At 41.0% G+C, this 19,961-nt stretch overlaps 1 protein-coding gene across 1 annotated transcript; it reads left to right on the forward strand.

The window, feature by feature from the left end:
- The first annotated feature begins 1,485 nt into the window (after positions 1-1,485).
- LOC138967306 (neuropilin and tolloid-like protein 1) lies at positions 1,486-15,599 on the forward strand. The gene is made up of 5 exons (XM_070339844.1): positions 1,486-1,798; positions 9,214-9,465; positions 10,374-10,511; positions 11,975-12,195; positions 15,466-15,599. The coding sequence occupies exons 1-5, from the start codon at positions 1,708-1,710 to the stop codon at positions 15,562-15,564; spliced, it is 801 nt and encodes a 266-aa protein (XP_070195945.1). The 5' UTR covers positions 1,486-1,707; the 3' UTR covers positions 15,565-15,599.
- The last annotated feature ends 4,362 nt before the right edge of the window (positions 15,600-19,961 follow it).

A 19,961-nucleotide genomic window follows, 5' to 3' on the forward strand; every position in this document is an offset into this window, starting at 1 on the left:
TGTGTATGTGCTGGTTTGCTGTGTCCACCAATAGTTGGAATGAGTTCTGTTGTGTATGTGCTGGCAGTTTTCTGTGTCTACCAATAGTTGGAATGAGTTGTGTATGTGCTGGTTTGCTGTGTCCACCAATAGTTGGAATGAGTTGTGTATGTGCTGGTTTGCTGTGTCCACCAATAGTTGGAATGAGTTGTGTATGTGCTGGTTTGCTGTGTCCAAATAAACGAATTCCGGAAATAAGTCGGGTTTTAATGGGTTGTTTTCCCATGTTTTTACGTTTGTTTCCATAGAAACACGGAGGCAAGGCACACGTGACATTGTAGGCTTACCTCAGTGTTTCAATGAAAACAAGTGAAAGCAACTCTACCACTGCCCATAAACACTCTGGACCGAGTTATTTCTGATCATCCTCTATTTACAGTGCCTCACACGCACACTGCAAACACACACACTCACTCACGTGACACACACACACACACACACTCACACTCTCTCACTGACACACACACACACACTCACTCACGTGACACACACACACACACACTCACACACACTCTCTCACACAAATGTCACTGTACCCTACAACCCCCCCCCCCCCCCCCCATGCCCACATACACACGCAAAACTGCACCTCCCTCTGTCGACCTGCCACGCCCACTTCTGGTTCAGTAAAGGGGAAATTGGTCTGCGCAGAGTCAGCGGCGCTGCATGCTGCGATAGGGATTATGACGAGTCACTGTACTTGGCATGTTTTCTTTTCACGCAACGTGTAGCCTATATAGCGGACGGGCTGGGGAAAAAAAGAAGATTTACCTCTATAATCTGCAGTGCGTGTGCTGTCCTGCTGAAGTTACATAGGTGAGCGCCGGGCCTTACATCTGCGCCGTCTGGGGTGATTGTTTTCGGTAAGTTTTACCCAAATATCAAACATTCTTTTTCCAAAACGTACATAAATTACAAAAACTGCTCACGAATGACTTGCATTTAACACTCGAGTCGAGTTATCTTCTCACAAACATAAAAGAATACGTTTTACTGTGTGTGAGTCCTACCAGGGACCTATATTTAGAATAATATAGGTCTATGGTTCTACCAACCAGAGGCAGTGACCAAAGTGAACTTGGATTTGCTGCTGCAGTGGAGCAACACACACACAGCACCTTTCGCTCAACACAGCACATCACAGCGATGCTAATAACTCTTGGCTTCATGCACGCTCGTAAACTCTTGGAAATACAGGCACATGCATTGCAAATGCAATTTTTCATAATTCTGTACGTGAAATGCCAAACTTTTTTAAAAAACTTAACAAAATCATCCTCGTTCACCCGCAAAAAACAACAACAACAGAACTCCCCACACACAACAAAACCAACAACAAAATACTCTTTCAGCAACTTTCTTGGAATGCTTACGCATCGCTGAGCAGTCAAATATTTTTAGCAACAGTTTTTGAGATTTACAGTTACAATATAGAGAGTAACTGATTTCATTCGCCTGTCCCTTCGTGGCACATTTTCCTCCCAAAATCGCACCGCCGACAGCGACTGTGTTCGGAAGTTAGCAAGACCCGAATCGCACCGGCAGCCGGCACAAAGTTGTGTGCAAGTTTTCTTCTTTTTCTGGCTTCTCATGTCTTCATTACCATCATAATAATTACCACTTGGCAACGAAGAAGAAAGAGTAAGGTCATCGCACCTCGCAGCAACAATGTGGTCCAGCCGGCCTTTCATGTGGGAATTATGTGTTTTCCTACTGTCGTCCATGCTACTGCGGCTGGCAACAGCCTACTCCAAATCGTGTAAGTATGTAAGTTCATTGTTTTTGGTGCAAGTCGCACATCTGGTAGCATAGCCGTGCAAAAGAAGACGAGTTTTCCCGCATCTGTGTACTGAAAGATAAACGAAACGTCACTCTAACGAAAACAAGTATTACACTTGTAGAAACAACGTTACAAGCGAGATTGGGGTGTGTGTAAATTCGATGCCGCTTCCCATCTGCTCAGTTTCAAAAAAACGTGTGTGGGGGAGTTTCCTTCCTCACACACATTCCGGGCAGGTACGTTTTGCTGGCAGAGTGGAAACTATAAGAACAGGGAGAGAGACCGATATCGGCTACATGTGAAACTGAGCAGTCAGTCAGGTTCTCTCGGCACGGGATGATTAACTGTGCTGACTTTGAGAATACATTGCCTTGCATCCCAGGTGCATATAAGTGCAAGAAGCTTAATGTTTGTTTTTTTACAAACTTCTTCTTCTTCTTCTGCGTTCGATGTTTTTTACAAACAAAACATGCAGTTTCTAAGCTGTATCATCAACTTAAGGTGCATCTTTCTGATATACATGATCTGATCAGCAGTGTACGCGTACTGTATAGTCGGCTGCATTATTTTGTAAGAGTACTATGGCATTGCCAGGTTTCAGGTAAGGTACTAAAAATGCCTGATTCTCGGCAGGGAACCAAATCGACTTGGGTAAATGGCATCGGCAGGCATCTCAGTCAGTGTTGTAATGTGTGGTATAGTAGTGTGGTATGTGTGTGTGTGTGTGTGTGTGTGTGTGTGTGTGTGTGTGTGTGTGTCAGAGTAAGTGTGTGTGTGTGTGTGTGTGTGTGTGTGTGTGTGTGTGTATGCGTGTGTTTTGTGTGTGTGTATATGTATGTGTGTGTGTTTGAGAGAGAGAGAGAGAGAGAGAGAGAGAGAGAGAGGGAGAGGAGAGAGAGAGGGAGAGAGAGAGAGGGGAGAGAGAGAGAGAGAGAGGGGGAGAGAGACGCAACACTGACGTGGTAACAACGACACAGAGCAGGGTTGACCATGCTCTTTGTGAAAATAAAATCACAGCAACAACTGACAAAAAACATTACAATCAACAACGACTGTCACACTAGATAATACTGCCTTACCAGAAAAAATCATCGTACAAATACATAGCTACTGAATCGTATCCTCCAGCCCCCCCCCTCCCCCTCCCCGACAGTTTTCCAGCCCCTCCCGACCAAATACACATATTCACACATACCCTAACGTAACAACTCGGTCACTGGTACCATATATGTTGCAACCCAACAAGTACCCAACAAACACACGATGACAGTCACACAAACAATGACATACATTCTTACGTGTAAGCTGAGAACACAGAAGGGTGTGACTGACTTTCGTCTCAGTTGTGCATTTTACGGTAACACGTTTTAACTCAAGACGGGCACAAGAACCTTACCAATGACGTCGGCTGGTTCGACGCGTCATCCGCTGTCCCTTCCTAAACAAAGCCTTTTTTTAAAAAATTCTTTAATTATTGTTTACACACATATATATATATATATATATATATATATAAAACATCAGAAATTGTGAAAGAAACAATTGAAAGTTATATATATATATATATAAATATAAAATAAGACCTTTAATCAACGCCTTGGGCCTAATTACTAACCTTCATTTGCATTACGCCATTGAGCTTGGCCGAGAAACGGTAACGTACAAAAGTGCCAGCGTTGTGACGGCACTGCGAAGGTCGACAACCCTCCTCTCTGTGTAGGCATCTTTGTCACTTATAGCACTAATATAAAGGTTGTTTTTAAAAAGGGCAAAGTGGTAAAATCAGTGGTTTAAAGAAAAGAAACTGTGACTAGCTGAGTCAGCACCTTTAGTCACCTGATCAGCAGACAGACAGGAATTCAGGAACACAGGCACATAATCACAAACGCGCACGCGCGCATAATCGCTATACACACCGACACAAACATTGTACATCTATTTGCACCGAGGTTCTCTGACGTTATACGTTTCTAGGTTTAGGTTGCCATCATGAATTGAAGACTCTACTGTAAAAGCATCTGTCTGGGTGGCAACACAAAATGCAACTAGTGCTTACAATACATAAATAGCTGGTGCATTCCTCGTGTCAACATTGATGCCATGTCACCAAAGGCGTCACAACAGACGGTGTTACAGATGATGATTTGTGTCACGTGTAACACACTGAAACTCGGCGATTTAGAAACGCCATGCCAGATAGTACAGAATACACTCAGTGTTCGAGAATATTTAGTGAAACGCTGAAGTGATGAATATCGGACAACGATAGAGAACCATCACTGACTGACTGCTGTCTCAGAGACAAATAGCAATAATATTACACTGAGTCTTTGGCGCGTTCGTTTCTTGGTTTTGTTTTTCTCTGTCTGTTTGTCGGTTGTTGACACACGGTGTAGTGAATGTACATAATATCATATCGGTATGGCTGCAGTAACACTGAAGAGAGAGAGAGAGAGAGAGAGAGAGAGAGAGAGAGAGAGAGAGAGAGAGAGAGAGAGAGAGAGAGAGAGAGAGAGAGAGATTTGATTGATTGATTGATTAAACTTTATTACAGAAGGATGGAGATTTTAGGCATTGCCTAGTCTTACAATCTGTCCTTGCAAATGTAACCGTGTGCCAATCTACTTTCCTCTTTCGTACTGAACTCAAACACTAAAGCAGACGACACAAGTTATATTACCCAGGTTCTTTTATTCCATACGATGAAATGGGGAAAATGTGGGATAACGGGGATTTATCTTCAAATACAACTTTCACTGTATAGGACTAAACAACTTCAAAAAAAAACAATATTCTCACTCTTCATTCTAAAACTACATTCTTTCCCTAAAGATACCCTTTAAAACACACCAAATCCTTTCCCCAAACTACACTCTACTCTAAATCCTCACTCTCAACTTTAATCCAAAAAAACCCACAATGAGACTCTAATTTAAAACAAACGAAATCTAAAAAAACAACCTAAAAAACAATTCTTTAAAAAAAACCAAATCTACAAAAACTCTAACAAAATCTGACCAAAATCTCTCCACTAAATCTAATTACTCTTCACTAACAAAACCTAGTCTATAAAAACAAATCTACGACCCACTAAAAAAAGAAAAAGACCTAACTAAACCCAGACCTAACTAAAAAGAACCCCTCTAGAAAGAAAGACCTAACTAAACCCCGTCGCACACTCGGCCATCCTGCAAAGCACAGAATGCACGCCGTAAGCATACGTAAACAAATCAACAATTTCAACTACCACAAGCTAACTCATTAAACAACAAAACACATCATTCCTACCAAATAACATGCCTACAATACATATACCGTTCTCTCAAACAACGGTCTTCTAAAGCATTCACACACAAAAATCTTCCCCACCATTCCAATCTACTTAAACATTCAAATAAATCCTCCCCCCAAGCAGCATACTATTCTTTTCACCGCCTACCCATTTACAGAAAGAAAATTGTTTTAACCTACCAGCAAAAGAATCCTCACATTCCGGAAAGATTTCCGGCCGTGACAGACATGTCACAACGGCATTGAAAACACGCGGCACCAAATACACGTCTTTTTCCCTCAAAGATTCCAAGCAAAAGCACAGTTTTAGCGTTCACATCCTGTGCACCGGTGTCACAAGATTAACCCATTCAACTCGAGGGGTGTCAGGCAGCCCCACTTTCTTTAGTTAATGCCTAACGTCACCTTCAACTATTCAACTTTACATCGCGGCGGAGGGAAAAAGGGAGATGGAACAAAGCCACCTGTCAATTGTTTCTTGTTCACAAAAACATTAATCACAAAATTTACTCCAGAGGCTTGTACCAAAAAAACAATCGTTTTACCTATGCAAATTTTAGAATCGGCTATTCCGCGAGACCAATTCAATAGAAATAAAACTCAGTCTCGGAAACCTTAATGGATCCCCGATAGTATAGAGGTACCACGAGTTCACACGGATGCACCAGAGTGCATGTGTACCGTAACTGTCGTTCCCAAGCTCACACAAACAAAGACGAGAACAAAACAACAATGAAAAGAGTATATGGACACTACGAATTTGACGAAACTTACATATGGTAATAAGTAACATTCAAAAGCAAATCAAAAGTTATAGATTAACTAAATAAAAACTATGAAGTATAAAGATAGCAAAAGTAACAATGATAATAGCAATGAAGGCAATGATGATGATTTCATGATAATAAGATTAATAACAATAAAATAATAATAATGATAATGATAACACTAATAATAATAATGAGTGCAAAGTTACGTTCAATAAGAACATGAGGCCCTGAATAAAAACAACAACAGCAAGCAAACAAATAGCAAGTCAAGTGTAGAAAAACAACAATCATAAAAAGAGAATCGTATCCCGTATCTTTTTCCATGCATAAATTGCATACACGCATGCTAATATACATGTAAAGCTAGAGAGAGAGAGAGAGAGAGAGAGAGAGAGAGAGAGAGAGAGAGAGAGAGAGAGAGAGAGAGAGAGAGAGAGAGAGACAGACAGACAGGCAGACAGACAGACAGACAGACAGACAGACAGGCAGGCAGACAGGACAGGCAGACAGCCTCACAGAGACAGAGATTGCGCGCACGTGCACATGACCATATGCCACAAAACTGAGCAAGCCGGCACACAATCCAACAGCACAATTATTAGAGAGTGATGACTGATGATGCAAAGCCCCTGCAGTGAGGCGTGACAAAGCAGAAGCGCTACACCAAGCATGTGTCAAAAGTACACGGAGGGCGGGTGCACGTGCAGCATGCCTCACATGTGTGTCGTTACACAATGTGCTGCCACATTTTTCTCACATTGGTGTGTCCTAGTTCTCTCAATCGTTGCTACAAATATGCTCAGTGACGAATTCTCAGCACCTCAGGCACTACACGTTTTTGCTTTTCAAAGCCTTATCAGTCATGATTGCTCATCCTTCACCGAGAAACTTATAATCATTCTGTCACACATGCATGCTTCCAAGTATTAAGCAACGGAACTGAGAGATATCTAGGGATTTCTCACTTTACGAAAAGAATTAGCTGATTTTTCTCAATAGCGCAATACTGCTATACGACGGCCGGTCAGCCGCTAAATCCGTAGCCGACGGAATACTTCTCAATGCCGAATTTCATTTTCCTGGTGAAAATCGTGGTCCGACGACTTTGAAACGGTGGTCCCGCCTTTGCCTGATGTGGTCAAACATTGACGCAATAGTCTTGTCATATCAATAGAATTAACTGCGCGTTAATAGTGGTAGATATTTTTATCTTGTGTGTGTGGCTAGCAAAAATGTCAAGTTACCCACTGAGTCTTTCCCCCTCCTGTCCAATGATATTTTTCATTTTGCCTCTTCAACAAAGATGTAGGACTTCTTACGCTCAGACACACTGGGAAGACACATGGATGTGGACATTTTGTGGACTAGTGTGACATGACAGTTCACTCAGTCAGTTGACGATCATAGTCTTGTGTGTGTGTGTGTGTGTGCAAGGTGTGTGTGTTCAAGGTGTGTGTGTGTGTGTGTGTGAGGAGTGTGTGTGTGTGTGTGCTAGCAGAGTGTATGTGTGTGTGCCACGGTGTGTGTGTGTGTCAGTGTATGTGCTAGTGTGTGTGTGTGTACGTGTGTGTGTGTGTGTGTGTGTGTACGTGTGTGTGTGTGTGCTAGTGTGTGTGTCAGTGTAACAGTGTGTGTGTGCTGTGTGTCAGTGTGTGTGTGTGTGCTGGTATGTGTGCGTCACAGTGTGTGTGTGTGTGTGTGTGTGTGTGTGTGTGTGTGTGTGTGTGTGTGTGTGCACTGCTTCATGCTACGGCAATCATAAATTCACACCATGGTCCTGAATGCGCGAAACACTCGCTTTCGTATAAAGCCTTAGCAGCCCAGCCTAGCCCCGTGTGTCTACGGAGCGTGTAGAATAAACCATGACCAGACAAGAGTAAAAGAAAGTTTCTCGTCTTTTATTTCCGCAAAGTCACCATGGATCTTCAAGTTTAATTCTCAAAGGTATACCAATGTACTTTATACAGCCCCATTGTTTGTCTTGATGATTTTGTCCACACATATATCATGGGGCAGTATTGTGGTGACCTCATAATTATAGGTCTACATGGGCTTGTTTTATGGGCCAGCAACGCAGTCGGTCTTGAGGGCCCCAAAGGGGGGGGGGGGGGGGTGGGGGTATCATCACGATCACGGGAAGGGAAATTTTAGCTTTCACGATCACAGTTACCTTGATTTTTGTTTTCACGATCACAAACACCTTGACGAATAGAGGATCATAGAGTGATACAGCTGTGAAAAATGTACGTTGAAAATAAAATGCTTTGCAATAATGCCCATCACGATCACGAAAACAAATGACGATCACGATCACGAGACTTGATTTTTTTGTCATCACGGATCACGGGAAAAGTCCCATCACGATCACAGAAATGGAAATTTCGGCAATCACGGTCACAGAAAGGTAAAAAAACGCCAATCACGATCACGATTTTAAACCCTTTGGGGCCCTCGGTCTTGAGACTGCAGTTCAACTAATGAAATGCAGTAATCCGACGAAATCGGGTTACACGAAAAAGATTTTAGTCGGCCGATTGTGCCTCTTTGCGTCGCAAGGAGAGTTGCCCGATTACAGTGCTACCCTCCCCCAGCACAGCGTTCGAACAACCGTAGTCGGGAGGTCGGACCGTCAGTTTGCCCACCGCGAGTCAGTCCATGAAAACGGCTCCAGGGTCTCAGCATGGTTCATGTTTGTTTGACGGAGTACTAACGTACGGACATGAATCTTGAGTTGTGCACACGAGCTGTTAGCACAAGAACTGAATCAACAAATGTCTTTTATAATTTCTCTTTACGCAGATATAATGGAGGAGTACTGCGGTGACCTGATAGACCTAGAATACAAGGGACTCAGTATGGTTCACGTCCGTCTGACGGAATTTGGGATATATACCGACTTTACATGACCAGTAATATTGTTACTTGTTTTTGTTTATTAGTTTAATATATTTTCCCACAGTTTGTTTCATACAGATACTGGAGGAGTATTTCGGTGACCTAATAGAACACAAAGGGCTCAGTAAGGTTCACGTCCGTCTGACGGAACTGGGGATATACCGACCTTAAGTTACATGACCAGTTATAGCAAGATATTGTTACATATGTTTTTGTTTATTAGTTTAATATATTTTGTCACAATTTGTTTCTTACAGATACCGGAGAAGTATTACGGTGACCTCAGTAATAAAATACAAGGGGCTTAGTATGGTTCACGTACGTCTCAGTGACGGAACTGGGAATTTAGTATACGGTACATGACCAGTTATAACAAGATATCGTTACTTAGTTTTTGTATATTAGTTTAATACATTTCCCCAATTTTTTTCCATACAGATGTCATGGAGGACTACTGCGATGACCTGATAGACCTTGAATACAACGGACTCAGTATGGTTCACGTCCGTCTGACGGAATTGGGGATATACCGACCTCACATGAGCTGCACGTTCGCCGTGAGAGCGCCCCCTATGCACCGACTGACGCTGGTGATGGAGTGGATCGACATCGCTGAGGGACGCTTTGGGTACTGCTCGGATTACCTGGCTGTGCTGGAAGGAGACCTCAACAAGACTTATTACACTGACAGTGAGTGGTTGAGGGCAGTTATAGGATATAGACTTCTTCTTCTTCTTCTTGGCGTTCGCAGAGGTTACACAATCAGTCCAGCACTGGTGATAATATAGGATATAGACCATATAGAAGACTTTATTATCTCAACAGAGAAATTTGTTTGTGGTGTGTATGTGACAACACGTATAAAACATGACATAGAACAAAATTAAACAAGTTAGTTTGGCATGGCGGTGTCAGAAAGAAGACGGTGAAGTGAGTGGAAGAATATGTGGTTGTACCAAAACAATCTGGGTGGACATTACCAGTATTACCATTGTTGTGCACTGTTCACTGCATCCATCTATTTAACGATCGAATGAATGAACGAATAAAGAATAAAAAACAAAACAAAACAAACACACTAAACAACCAACTGTCTATAATCCCTTCATCACTCAGTCTCTCATTAACTTACTCACTCATTTTCTTTGTCTATTTTCCCGTCTGTGTCTTTGTCTGACGAATTGAAAAGCGTATGGCTGCCTAAATGGCGTGGAAAAAAAGGGTAATACACGTAAAAACCCACTAATGCAAAAAAACACCCCACGAGTGTACGAGGGAGTTTCAGCCCATGAACGAAGAAGAAGAAGAAGAAGAAGAAGACGACGAAAAGTGATTAGTTTTTGTGGAAAAAAAATCACAGCAACAACATGCATTACAATCATCAACGACTGTCGCACTAACTAATAGCTGTACCTTGTTCGTGTTTTACGTTAACCTGTTTCTGTTCTGATGAGCAAAATCGGTAGATCAGACAATTATTAACTTTTGCAAAAAAAGAAAGTGGATTAAGTCATAATAAAAAATAAAAAAAATAAAAAAACCAGTTTTAAACAGGGATTAAATTAAAAAAAATCTGTGAAACAAAATGGCGGTTTCAGATATGGACGCGAAGCTGTGCGGCCAAAAGAAGCCTGCAGCCATCACGTCATCACGGCGAGGTCTGACGCTACACTTTGACAGCAACCAGATCGAGGAGGGCGCCGGCTTCTCTGCTGTCTTCACTTCATTCCATGAAGGTTGGTCTTTATACGATACATGTGTGTGTGTGTGTGTTGTTCGTCCGTCGATTCGACGAGGACCACTCTAGTCATCCGGGGGTTGCTGGGGCTGGCTATTTCTGTGTGTGCGTAGATGGCTGACAAGGCCGATCCTGGCACGGAAGGTTCGGACACAAAAGGGACAAGGGACGAGTGGGACGTCTCCAGGAGGGTTGATGGCACGGGCTTTTCGGGTCTGTCTCATCAATTCAGCGGCGGTGGTTCTGCTGGCCTCGCACATCTTGGCGCCTTTGTGGATGGAGGAGCGCCAGGTGGCACGATCCAGTGCAGATTTCTCCCACGTGTCGGGGTTGATGGAAAACGCTTTCAGTGAGGCTTTGAGAGTGTCTTTGAAGCGTTTCTTCTGTCCTCCGTGGGACCGCTGGCCCTGTTGCATGTCTAACCCACCACTGAACACAAATATGACGTGACATTCAAGAACGGTGTTCAAATTAACTCTCCGTTTCCTTTGAACATGAAAATAAAGCTGAAGATCAAGCAGAACAAAAACAAGAACAAGAACAAGAATTCATTATGCCATATATACTCCTAGCATACAGCCAATGGTAATTTTTCTATAGCTTACAGAATCAATCAGTTTCAACACCCTTCCACGGTTGGGTATCTTGCAAGAACTTCCTTGAATTTGGGATACCATTACCAAAAAATAAAAATAAACAAGAAATTCCTCCGAGGTAGGAAAAACACCCCCGTCCTTACCATTCTCACTGCCACCAACTGAGAAGGTTATTTCCCTTTGACCATTAATATGTCCCTCTATAAGTCCTTGTAGAATCTTAATCCACCAATAACTCCCTAACCGTGTGTTTGACTGGTCCCAATTTTTGTAAGGACCGTCTCAGGAATGTATAGAACCTGTTCACCAAGTTTGGTGACGATCGGTCCGTTCATTCTTGAGATCTATATGCGAACACAAACACACAAACAAACAAACAAACACATCGACCGAATCCTATACACACCCCTATACTGGGGGTGTAATAAAAGGGTGAGTGTTGGGGTACCTGGGCGACATAAAGAAACGGGGAAGCTTTTGGTTCATAAACCTCTCACAATGCCCAAAATGTTGAACAACCTCAGACATCTAAACAAAAAAACCTGAAACAACAACAACAACAACAACAACAACAACAACAACAACAACAACAACAACAACAACAACAACAACGGACAAACATCACTATTTCAAAAACAAAATCAAAGATTACTCAAGGTAACTGAAACTTCCTCAAAATGTGTCTAAGTAGGTTGTGATTTCTTGATCCAGTTGTTATCTTCTGGAAAATAATGTGTCGGTCTCTGCATTCAACATGAGTGTTTGAATTTGAATTTTTCTGTTAGTATGAAAACTTGTATTGCTGCACCGCAAATGTTATATTAGTAATATCATATTTGTAACGTTATCAACATATGTTACACAGGTTCTTGCCAGACTGGAGAATTTAGCTGTGAGAACGGTCGCTGTATTGACCAGCGGTTGAAGTGCGACAAATACGACAACTGCGGCGACTTTTCCGACGACTGTCTCTTGACCGTGGGTGATGTCGTCGCCGCTGTCATCATCACTAGCATCGTCTTCTTGCTCATTGTCGGCGGAGCAGTGTTGTACTGCTACAGGGATAAAATTAAATTCCGTAAAAAGGTGAGTAGTCGGGAAGGTAGAAGGTTGATCACGGTTGACTTGTGTTTTGCTCCAACTGGTTGTTTTTACATTTAGTCAAGTTTTGACTAAATGTTTTAACGTAGAGGGGGGAATCGAGACGAGGGTCGTGGTGTGTGTGTGTGTGTGTGTGTGTGTGTGTGTGTGTGTGTGTGTGTGTGTGTGTGTGTGTGTGTAGAGCGATTCAGACTAAACTACTGGACCGATCTTTATGAAATTTGACATGAGAGTTCCTGGGTATGAAATCCCCGAATGTTTTTTTCATTTTTTTGATAAATGTCTTTGATGACGTCATATCCGGCTTTTCGTGAAAGTTGAGGCAGCACTGTCACGCCCTCATTTTTCAATCAATCAATGAGTCTTATATCGCGCATATTCCGTGGGTACAGTTCTAGGCGCTCTGCAGTGATGCCGTGTGAGATGAAATTTTATACGGCCAGTAATTGCAGCCATGTCGGCGCATATTTACCTTTCACGGCCTTATTCCAAGTCACACGGGTATGGTAGACAATTATTAACTGTGCCTAAGCAATTTTGCCAGGAAAGACCCTTTTGTCAATCGTGGGATCTTTAACGTGCACACCCAATGTAGTATACACGGGGGGTGGTTCGGACACCGAAGAGAGTCTGCACACAAAGTTGACTCTGTGAAATAAATTTCCGCCGAACCTGGGATCGAACTCGCGCTGACAGCGGCCAACTGAATACAAATCCAGCGCGCTACCAACTGAGCTATATCCCCGCCCCAAATTGATTGAAATTTTGGTCAAGCAATCTTCGACGAAGCCCGGACTTCGGTATTGCATTTCAGCTTGGTGGCTTAAAAATTAATTAATGACTTTGGTCATTAAAAATCTGAAAATTGTAAAACAAAATAAAAATGTATAAAACGATCCAAATTTACGTTCATCTTATTCTCCATCATTTTCTCATTCCAAAAACATATAAATATGTTATATTTGGATTAAAAACAAGCTCTGAAAATTAAAAATATAAAAATTATTAAAATTATTATCAAAATTAAATTGTCGAAATCAATTTAAAAACACATTCATCTTATTCCTTGTCGGTTCCTGATTCCAAAAACATATAGATATGATATGTTTGGATTAAAAACACGCTCAGAAAGTTAAAACAAAGAGAGGTACAGAAAAGCGTGCTATCCTTCTTAGCGCAACTGCTACCCCGCTCTTCTTGTCAATTTCACTGCCTTTGCCATGAGCGGTGGACTGACGATGCTACGAGTATACGGTCTTGCTGAAAAATGGCATTGCGTTCAGTTTCATTCTGTGAGTTCGACAGCTACTTGACTAAATGTTGTATTTTCGCCTTACGCGACTTGATTCTGTCTCCGATCTATTCTTCTTCTCCTCTTCCTCTTGTATTTTCTTCCTTTCCTCTTCCTTCTTTTTTTTAGCATTTTTTTCTCTTCTATCTATTCTTCTTCTCCTCTTCCTCTTCTATTCTCTTTCTCTTCTTACTGTCTTCTACCTTCTCTTGTCATCCTCCTCCTCCAATGAATTATTCTTCATGGCTATATTCTTCTCCTCCTCTCCTTTCTATTCTTCTTTCAGTCTTCCTGTTCCTCTTCTTCTCATCATCTCCTCCTACTCAAGTTCTTCTTTTCGACCGCCTGTCCCCTTCTTCTTCTCCCACTCCTCTGCTCAGGCCTTCTTGTCCTGTCTTCGTCATCCTTTTTTCTCCTCTTGCTCCTCCTCCTTCCCCCCCCCCCCCCTCTTGTACTCCCCCTTCGAGTCTCTTTCTGCTACTCCTCTGCACTCCTCCTGTCTCCTTGTCATGTTTTCGTCATCCTTTTCCCCATCCTTCTCATTTTTACATTTAGTCAAGTTTTGACAAAATGTTTTAACATAGAGGGGGAATCGAGACGAGGGTCGTGGTGTGTGTGTGTGTGTGTGTGTGTGTGTGTGTGTGTGTGCGTGTGTGTGTGTGTGTAGAGCGATTCAGACCAAACTACTGGACCGATCTTTATGAAATTTGACATGAGAGTTCCTGGGAATGATATCCCCGGACGTGGTTTTTTTCGATAAATACTTTTGATGACGTCATATCCGGCTTTTTGTAAAAGTTGAGGCGGCACTGTCACACCCTCATTTTTCAATCAAATTGATTGAACTTTTTGTAAAGCAATCTTCGACGAAGGCCGGACTTCGGTATTGCATTTCAGCTTGGTGGCTTAAAAATTAATTAATGACTTTGGTCATTAAAAATCTGAAAATTGTAATACATTTTTTTTTATATAAAACGATTCAAATTTACATTCATCTTATTTTACATCATTTCCTGATTCCAAAAACATATAAATATGTTATATTTGAATTAAAAACAAGCTCTGAAAATTAAAAATATAAAAATTATGATCAAAATTAAATTTCCGAAATCGATTTAAAAACAATTTCATCTTATTCCTCGTCGATTCCTGATTCCAAAAACATATGCTGTAGATATGATATGTTTGGATTAAAATCACGCTCAGAAAATTAAAACGAAGAGAGGTACAGAAAAGCGTGCTATGCAGCACAGCGAAACCACTACCGCGCTGAACAGGCTCATCAGTTTCACTCCGTTATGCACAAGCGGCGCACTACGGTCATTGTGAAAAAATGCAGTGCGTTCAGTTTCATTCTGTGAGTTCCACAGCTTGACTAAATGTAGTAATTTCGCCTTACGCGACTTGTTTCTTCTTCTGCTCTCTCTTTTCCTTCCGCTGCACCTCTTCTCCTTTCCTCCGCACGGTTAAGCACGCTGTAAAAATCTGAATGAGGTAAGTTGACATCAGATGAAATACAGCTGAACGTACCATGGCGACCACTTCTTACTAATTACCACGTGACTATTACGACCACCCCATCGGATCCCGGACAAGGTTATTTCCTCAGTATAGAAATTCCCTTTCCAAAACGACTACCTCTCTGTTAGGGCCATGTTTGGCTGGTCCCTTGGGTGGTCGTTACAGACAGGATTGAATGTAGGGGGCCTAGTAAGACGAAATGCAGGATTTGACGAAATACCAGAGAAATTTGAAAGGAATAGACGGGAATGTTAAGTGAAAGGAAGCTCACAAGAGCACACACCGCAATCAGAGATTTCTGTTTGTCATGGCTGTTGAAATAGAAAAAGGGGGCCAAACTTCTGTAGAATCTAGCGAACACTAGTCTCTCTTCTCTCTTTGAAAAAAAAGCACATTGAAAGCCATGCTTTATTTTTGATAAAATAATCTAATCTATGTTGCAGTGTCCCGTGATCGGAGCAAACCCAGACGGCGTGTACCACCCAACTACAGAACCTGCTGGCAAGGATGATGGCGCCACCGAACAACTCACTGCTGTATAGTCCCTGTTCTCTTTGCAGTTCTTTCCCTTGCTCTGTCTCCCCATCCCATCCCCCCACCCCCACTCCTCCGCCCCAACACAGCCACCACCATAAAGCTATACATTCTGTGAATTGTCATCAAACGAAGTTCAGCATGATTATCATCAAATAAAATCATTATGACTATGTCCACACAGCCCATTGTGACTTTCTTGGAGAGGCCTACACTGTGGAGGAGAACTCAGGATTTAGGGACGAGGTGGCATCCGAAAAGAACAGCGTATATATTACAATGCAGAATATGCTGAATCAATGACAAAAGAATGAAACCAACACTCAACACAAAAAGAAACCTTACATTTTGTGCATACCAACAACAGGCTGCAACAGGACGTTTCAGAACGCAAACAGTTTTGCATGAAGAAAGAATTGTAACATTTTGATACAGAGTGGACAGCAAAACTAAGCAACTTATTTTGTGTGGTAATATTACAAAATGAATTGATACGAGGTGTGTATGTTCCTTTGAACACACTTTGTTTATTTAGATCGGAATGAAAACACACCTTCGGGAAAAATGACAACGTTCTAAATCACCACATTAAGACAAGTTTAGAACACGTTCATCCCCAAACGACCAAGTGGGTTGCAAAGAAATGAGTTATATTTATTTAATCTAGTTGCTACTGTTCGCGCTCTGTGTCATTTTATATCGCAGGAGAGAATTAAAGACGTCAGAAAAAATGTCCTGCTACCGACTGGACGTGTTATCTTATGAGCCCAGATGAATAGTTAAAGTGGCAAGGCTGTAAGAGATCTAGGGCAAAATTGTATTTAATACATGCCCTTTTCTCTCTCCAAATCATCCCGATGTATCAAGCTTTCATTTTCTCAGTGACTCAGGTTTCTTACACTGTACTGTTACCTTTTTCTTGATGTGTCTTATTTGGAGGACGGGAGGTTGGCTCCTTCTTTTTAAAGATTTATTTGCCATATATTATGCGGTTATAGCAAACATTACTCATTAAGTGCTTATTTAGCATTCTGATGTTACCTCGTTTTCACTAAGTACAATTAATTCAACAGTATTTATCTAGCAGCTTGTCCCAAAAAAGTATGTGACTGCTCTGTTTTGCGCTAGTAGATTTATAATGCTGCAATTTAGGCTACTGTCACCCAAAATATTAATGAATGCAGAAGTGAATGATGGACAGAGTACGATTTACCTTGTGGTCAAAGTGGTACTGCGAGGTCCCTCGAACGCTCTGTTGTTCCTTTGTAAAATAACTTTACCAAAATACTGTGAAAAGATACCTGCAATGTATAGGTACAGTTTTGGTTGGTCCAAAGGGTGTCCGTTTACGACAGGTATTACTGTACTATATATATACAACTCTGCAACTTTCAGAAATGTAGTGAACTTGCATTGTCCTTGTTACAGAATACAGAATACAGAATCTTTAATTGCCCAAGGTTGGGATGACATTGCGGTTAAAAAACATTTCAATCCAGCCATATACACCAACACACGCATCATTTATACAAACTGATCAACAACATTAATTTAAAAACAACATTGGACAGCAATGATTGTATAATCCCGCGCATTATCAGATTTGCTGTATTCAAAATATTATGACCTCACCAGGGCCAGACTAGGCTAAGAGGAGGGGAGGGGGGGGGGGGTTGCCAGTGGTGGTCCAGGGGGATGTTCCCCCTGGCGGGGTCAAGGGGCAGAGCCCCTTGTGGGGGTCAGGGGGCAGAGCTCCCTGAAGCCGATGGGTAGGTCATATTCTGAGATAGGAAAATGGTCGCTCCTTGCATGAAACGGCATAAAATAAACAATAATAAAAAATGTTTCAAATAAGTGAGGTACATGTTTGGGCTAGGGGGGGGGGGGTTGCGCAACCCCCATAACCCCCCCCCCCCCCCCCCCCCCCAGTAGTCCGGCCCTGCTCACTATGAGTACAAATGGAATAGTATCAATACAGTACATGCCTTTTTTTATATTACTTTCTTTCTTGTACGGTGCTATAACTCCAACTGTGATTTTCATATATATTTTATTTTTATTACTCCCAGCTCTGTAGTGATAACTTCTTTTTACCATTTTTTCATTTTACATGATCTCATACATTTTCTTTGCCATTGATTTTATAGTTCTTTTTAGTGAACCTGTACTCTCCCCAGTTTGTTTTTGCTTTTAGAACTTTATTTACATGTACATGGTGTGTGTGTGTTCTGTTACCATTGAAGTTTTGTTATATTTTTGTAATTGTTTTTCCTTTTTGTTGTCATCTTCTAAGTTACCAGTAAGATGGAGAGTACAGAAAACTGTTTTAATGTTTTAGAGTTGATATGTAAAACCACTCTGAGATTTTGTTTTGTTTTTGTAAAATTTTAGATTTCTGCTTTTGACGTATAGGAGAGGAATATAAGCCTACATATTAAAATAATTCAGGTGCATATTTATGACAATGTACTACGGTTAACATGTCATAAAGCTCAACAGCATAGTAGGCCTATTGTATATGTGTAAGTGTCCTTAAAAACAAAATATCTATAAATGTATATTTGTTTGAATGATGTTTTGTGAATTTACTGAGGTTGATTATATTTCTCATTGTGTGAATAACTGCATGCATTTTAATGAAGTGTATAATGCGTCTGTGTGCATGTTTGCTATATTTTGCTGATGTTTTACGTGTGTATCTCATGCAGTGAATATTTTTACATATTGTTTGCATGCATATATTTATCAAGATATACCCTGGACATCCACCAATCAATGAGATTGTAGAAGAATTATGAACATTCTGGGCAGTGTGAGCCAAGGCTGATTTGTGGAGATATGATGTCACTGTCATTGCTCTATGGAAATGATGCAACTCCCTGAGGCTTCATTGAATATATGCCTCGTGAGATTACTCTTACTATTCCTGGTATAGATAGGGAACAAAGAAAATATCTGCTACTTTTATATGAACATTTTGGCAGAAATATAAAGGAAGGAATATTCTTATCAGTTCGATATAATCGTACAGGTTGACTGGCATTAGAAGAAAAGAAAAGAAGAATAAAACAATCACAAAACAAATCAAAACAGTTGTAAACTCATAAAATAAACGTGCATCAAATTCGTAGTTTCACTAATGGTATGAACTACATGAATCTCATTTGGACAGTTATAAACATGTATTAAATGCATTTGAAATTGCCCTCACATTGTAAGCTTAAATAAAGTCAACAAGTGTTGAACATGGACTAAGTTTTCATCCTCATTATACGCAATTGCAGGGGAAGTAAGCAGTGCTATGGTTGTCCATCCTTTCTGATTCATTGTCAAAGGTGGTTGTCAGTGTGAATATTTTGTAACCAGTGTTCCTCGTTGTAGAAACAGTCCAGACATTTTGAAGAGGTTATAATTAACTTGTCACAGTGCCCGTTTGTCTAGTCCATGGACCATTTCGAAGCTGGGCTGGGAGAGGAAGAGATAGCAGACTCTCTGTTTCAGCGCACCGCTAGACGCGTGAAGATTTTCTAAATGGTCGCTAGGCTATGTCCTTATGTTTTAAATTGCACACTGCCTTCCTTTTGATATTATCATTATTCTTACTTCAAATTAATTCAAAAGTAAATACAGTCTGTCGCACAATTTTGTATACACTCGTCTTGGAGTACAGAGTGAAATGAGGACAATTTAATAATTGAAAAACAAATCACACTGAGAACTCGTCACTCTCAGTGTCATGTCCCTGAAATCAGGATTTCCATAGTAACTCATCAATCATGAGTCAAATCAGAAATAAATTCGATTGGTTTCAGTTAAAAAGAGTAATAATATGTTAATAAGGCACATGCAAATATGAGGTGCCAGTTGAGCCATCGGGGATACTTCGTAGGTGTAGCTACTTTTAAAAACAAGTCGCGTAAGGCGAAATTACTACATTTAGTCAAGCTGTGGAACTTACAGAATGAAACTGAACGTAGTCCGCCGCTAGTGAAAGTGACGAGCCTGTTTGGCGCTGTAGCAGTTGCGCTGTGCTTCATAGCACGCTTTACTGTACCTCTCTTCGTTTTAACTTTCTGAGCGTGTTTTTAATCCAAACATATCATATCTATATGTTTTTGGAATCAGGAACCGACAAGGAATAAGATGAAATAGTTTTTAAAACGATTTCGGAAATTTAATTTATGTTTTTAATTTTCAGAGCTTGTTTTTAATCCAAATATAACATATTTATATGTTTTTGGAATCAGAAAATGATGAAGAATAAGATGAACGTAAATGTGGATCGTTTTATAAAAAAAATTTGTTTTTTACAATTTTCAGATTTTTAATGACCAAAGTCATTAATTAATTTTTAAGCCACCATGCTGAAATGCAATACCGAAGTCCGGCCTTCGTCGAAGGTTGC

The sequence above is a fragment of the Littorina saxatilis genome, linkage group LG1, assembly GCF_037325665.1.
Source record: "Littorina saxatilis isolate snail1 linkage group LG1, US_GU_Lsax_2.0, whole genome shotgun sequence".
Taxonomy (NCBI): Eukaryota; Metazoa; Mollusca; class Gastropoda; order Littorinimorpha; family Littorinidae; genus Littorina; species Littorina saxatilis.

Excerpts from the sequence above, each read along its gene's own strand:
- LOC138967306 (XM_070339844.1), top strand. The coding sequence starts at position 1,708 with ATGTGGTCCAGCCGGCCTTTCATGTGGGAATTATGTGTTTTCCTACTG. Across the intron at positions 10,512-11,974 it reads CTTCACTTCATTCCATGAAG|GTTCTTGCCAGACTGGAGAA; the intron begins GTTGGTCTTTAT and ends TATGTTACACAG. Across the intron at positions 12,196-15,465 it reads AAATTAAATTCCGTAAAAAG|TGTCCCGTGATCGGAGCAAA; the intron begins GTGAGTAGTCGG and ends TCTATGTTGCAG.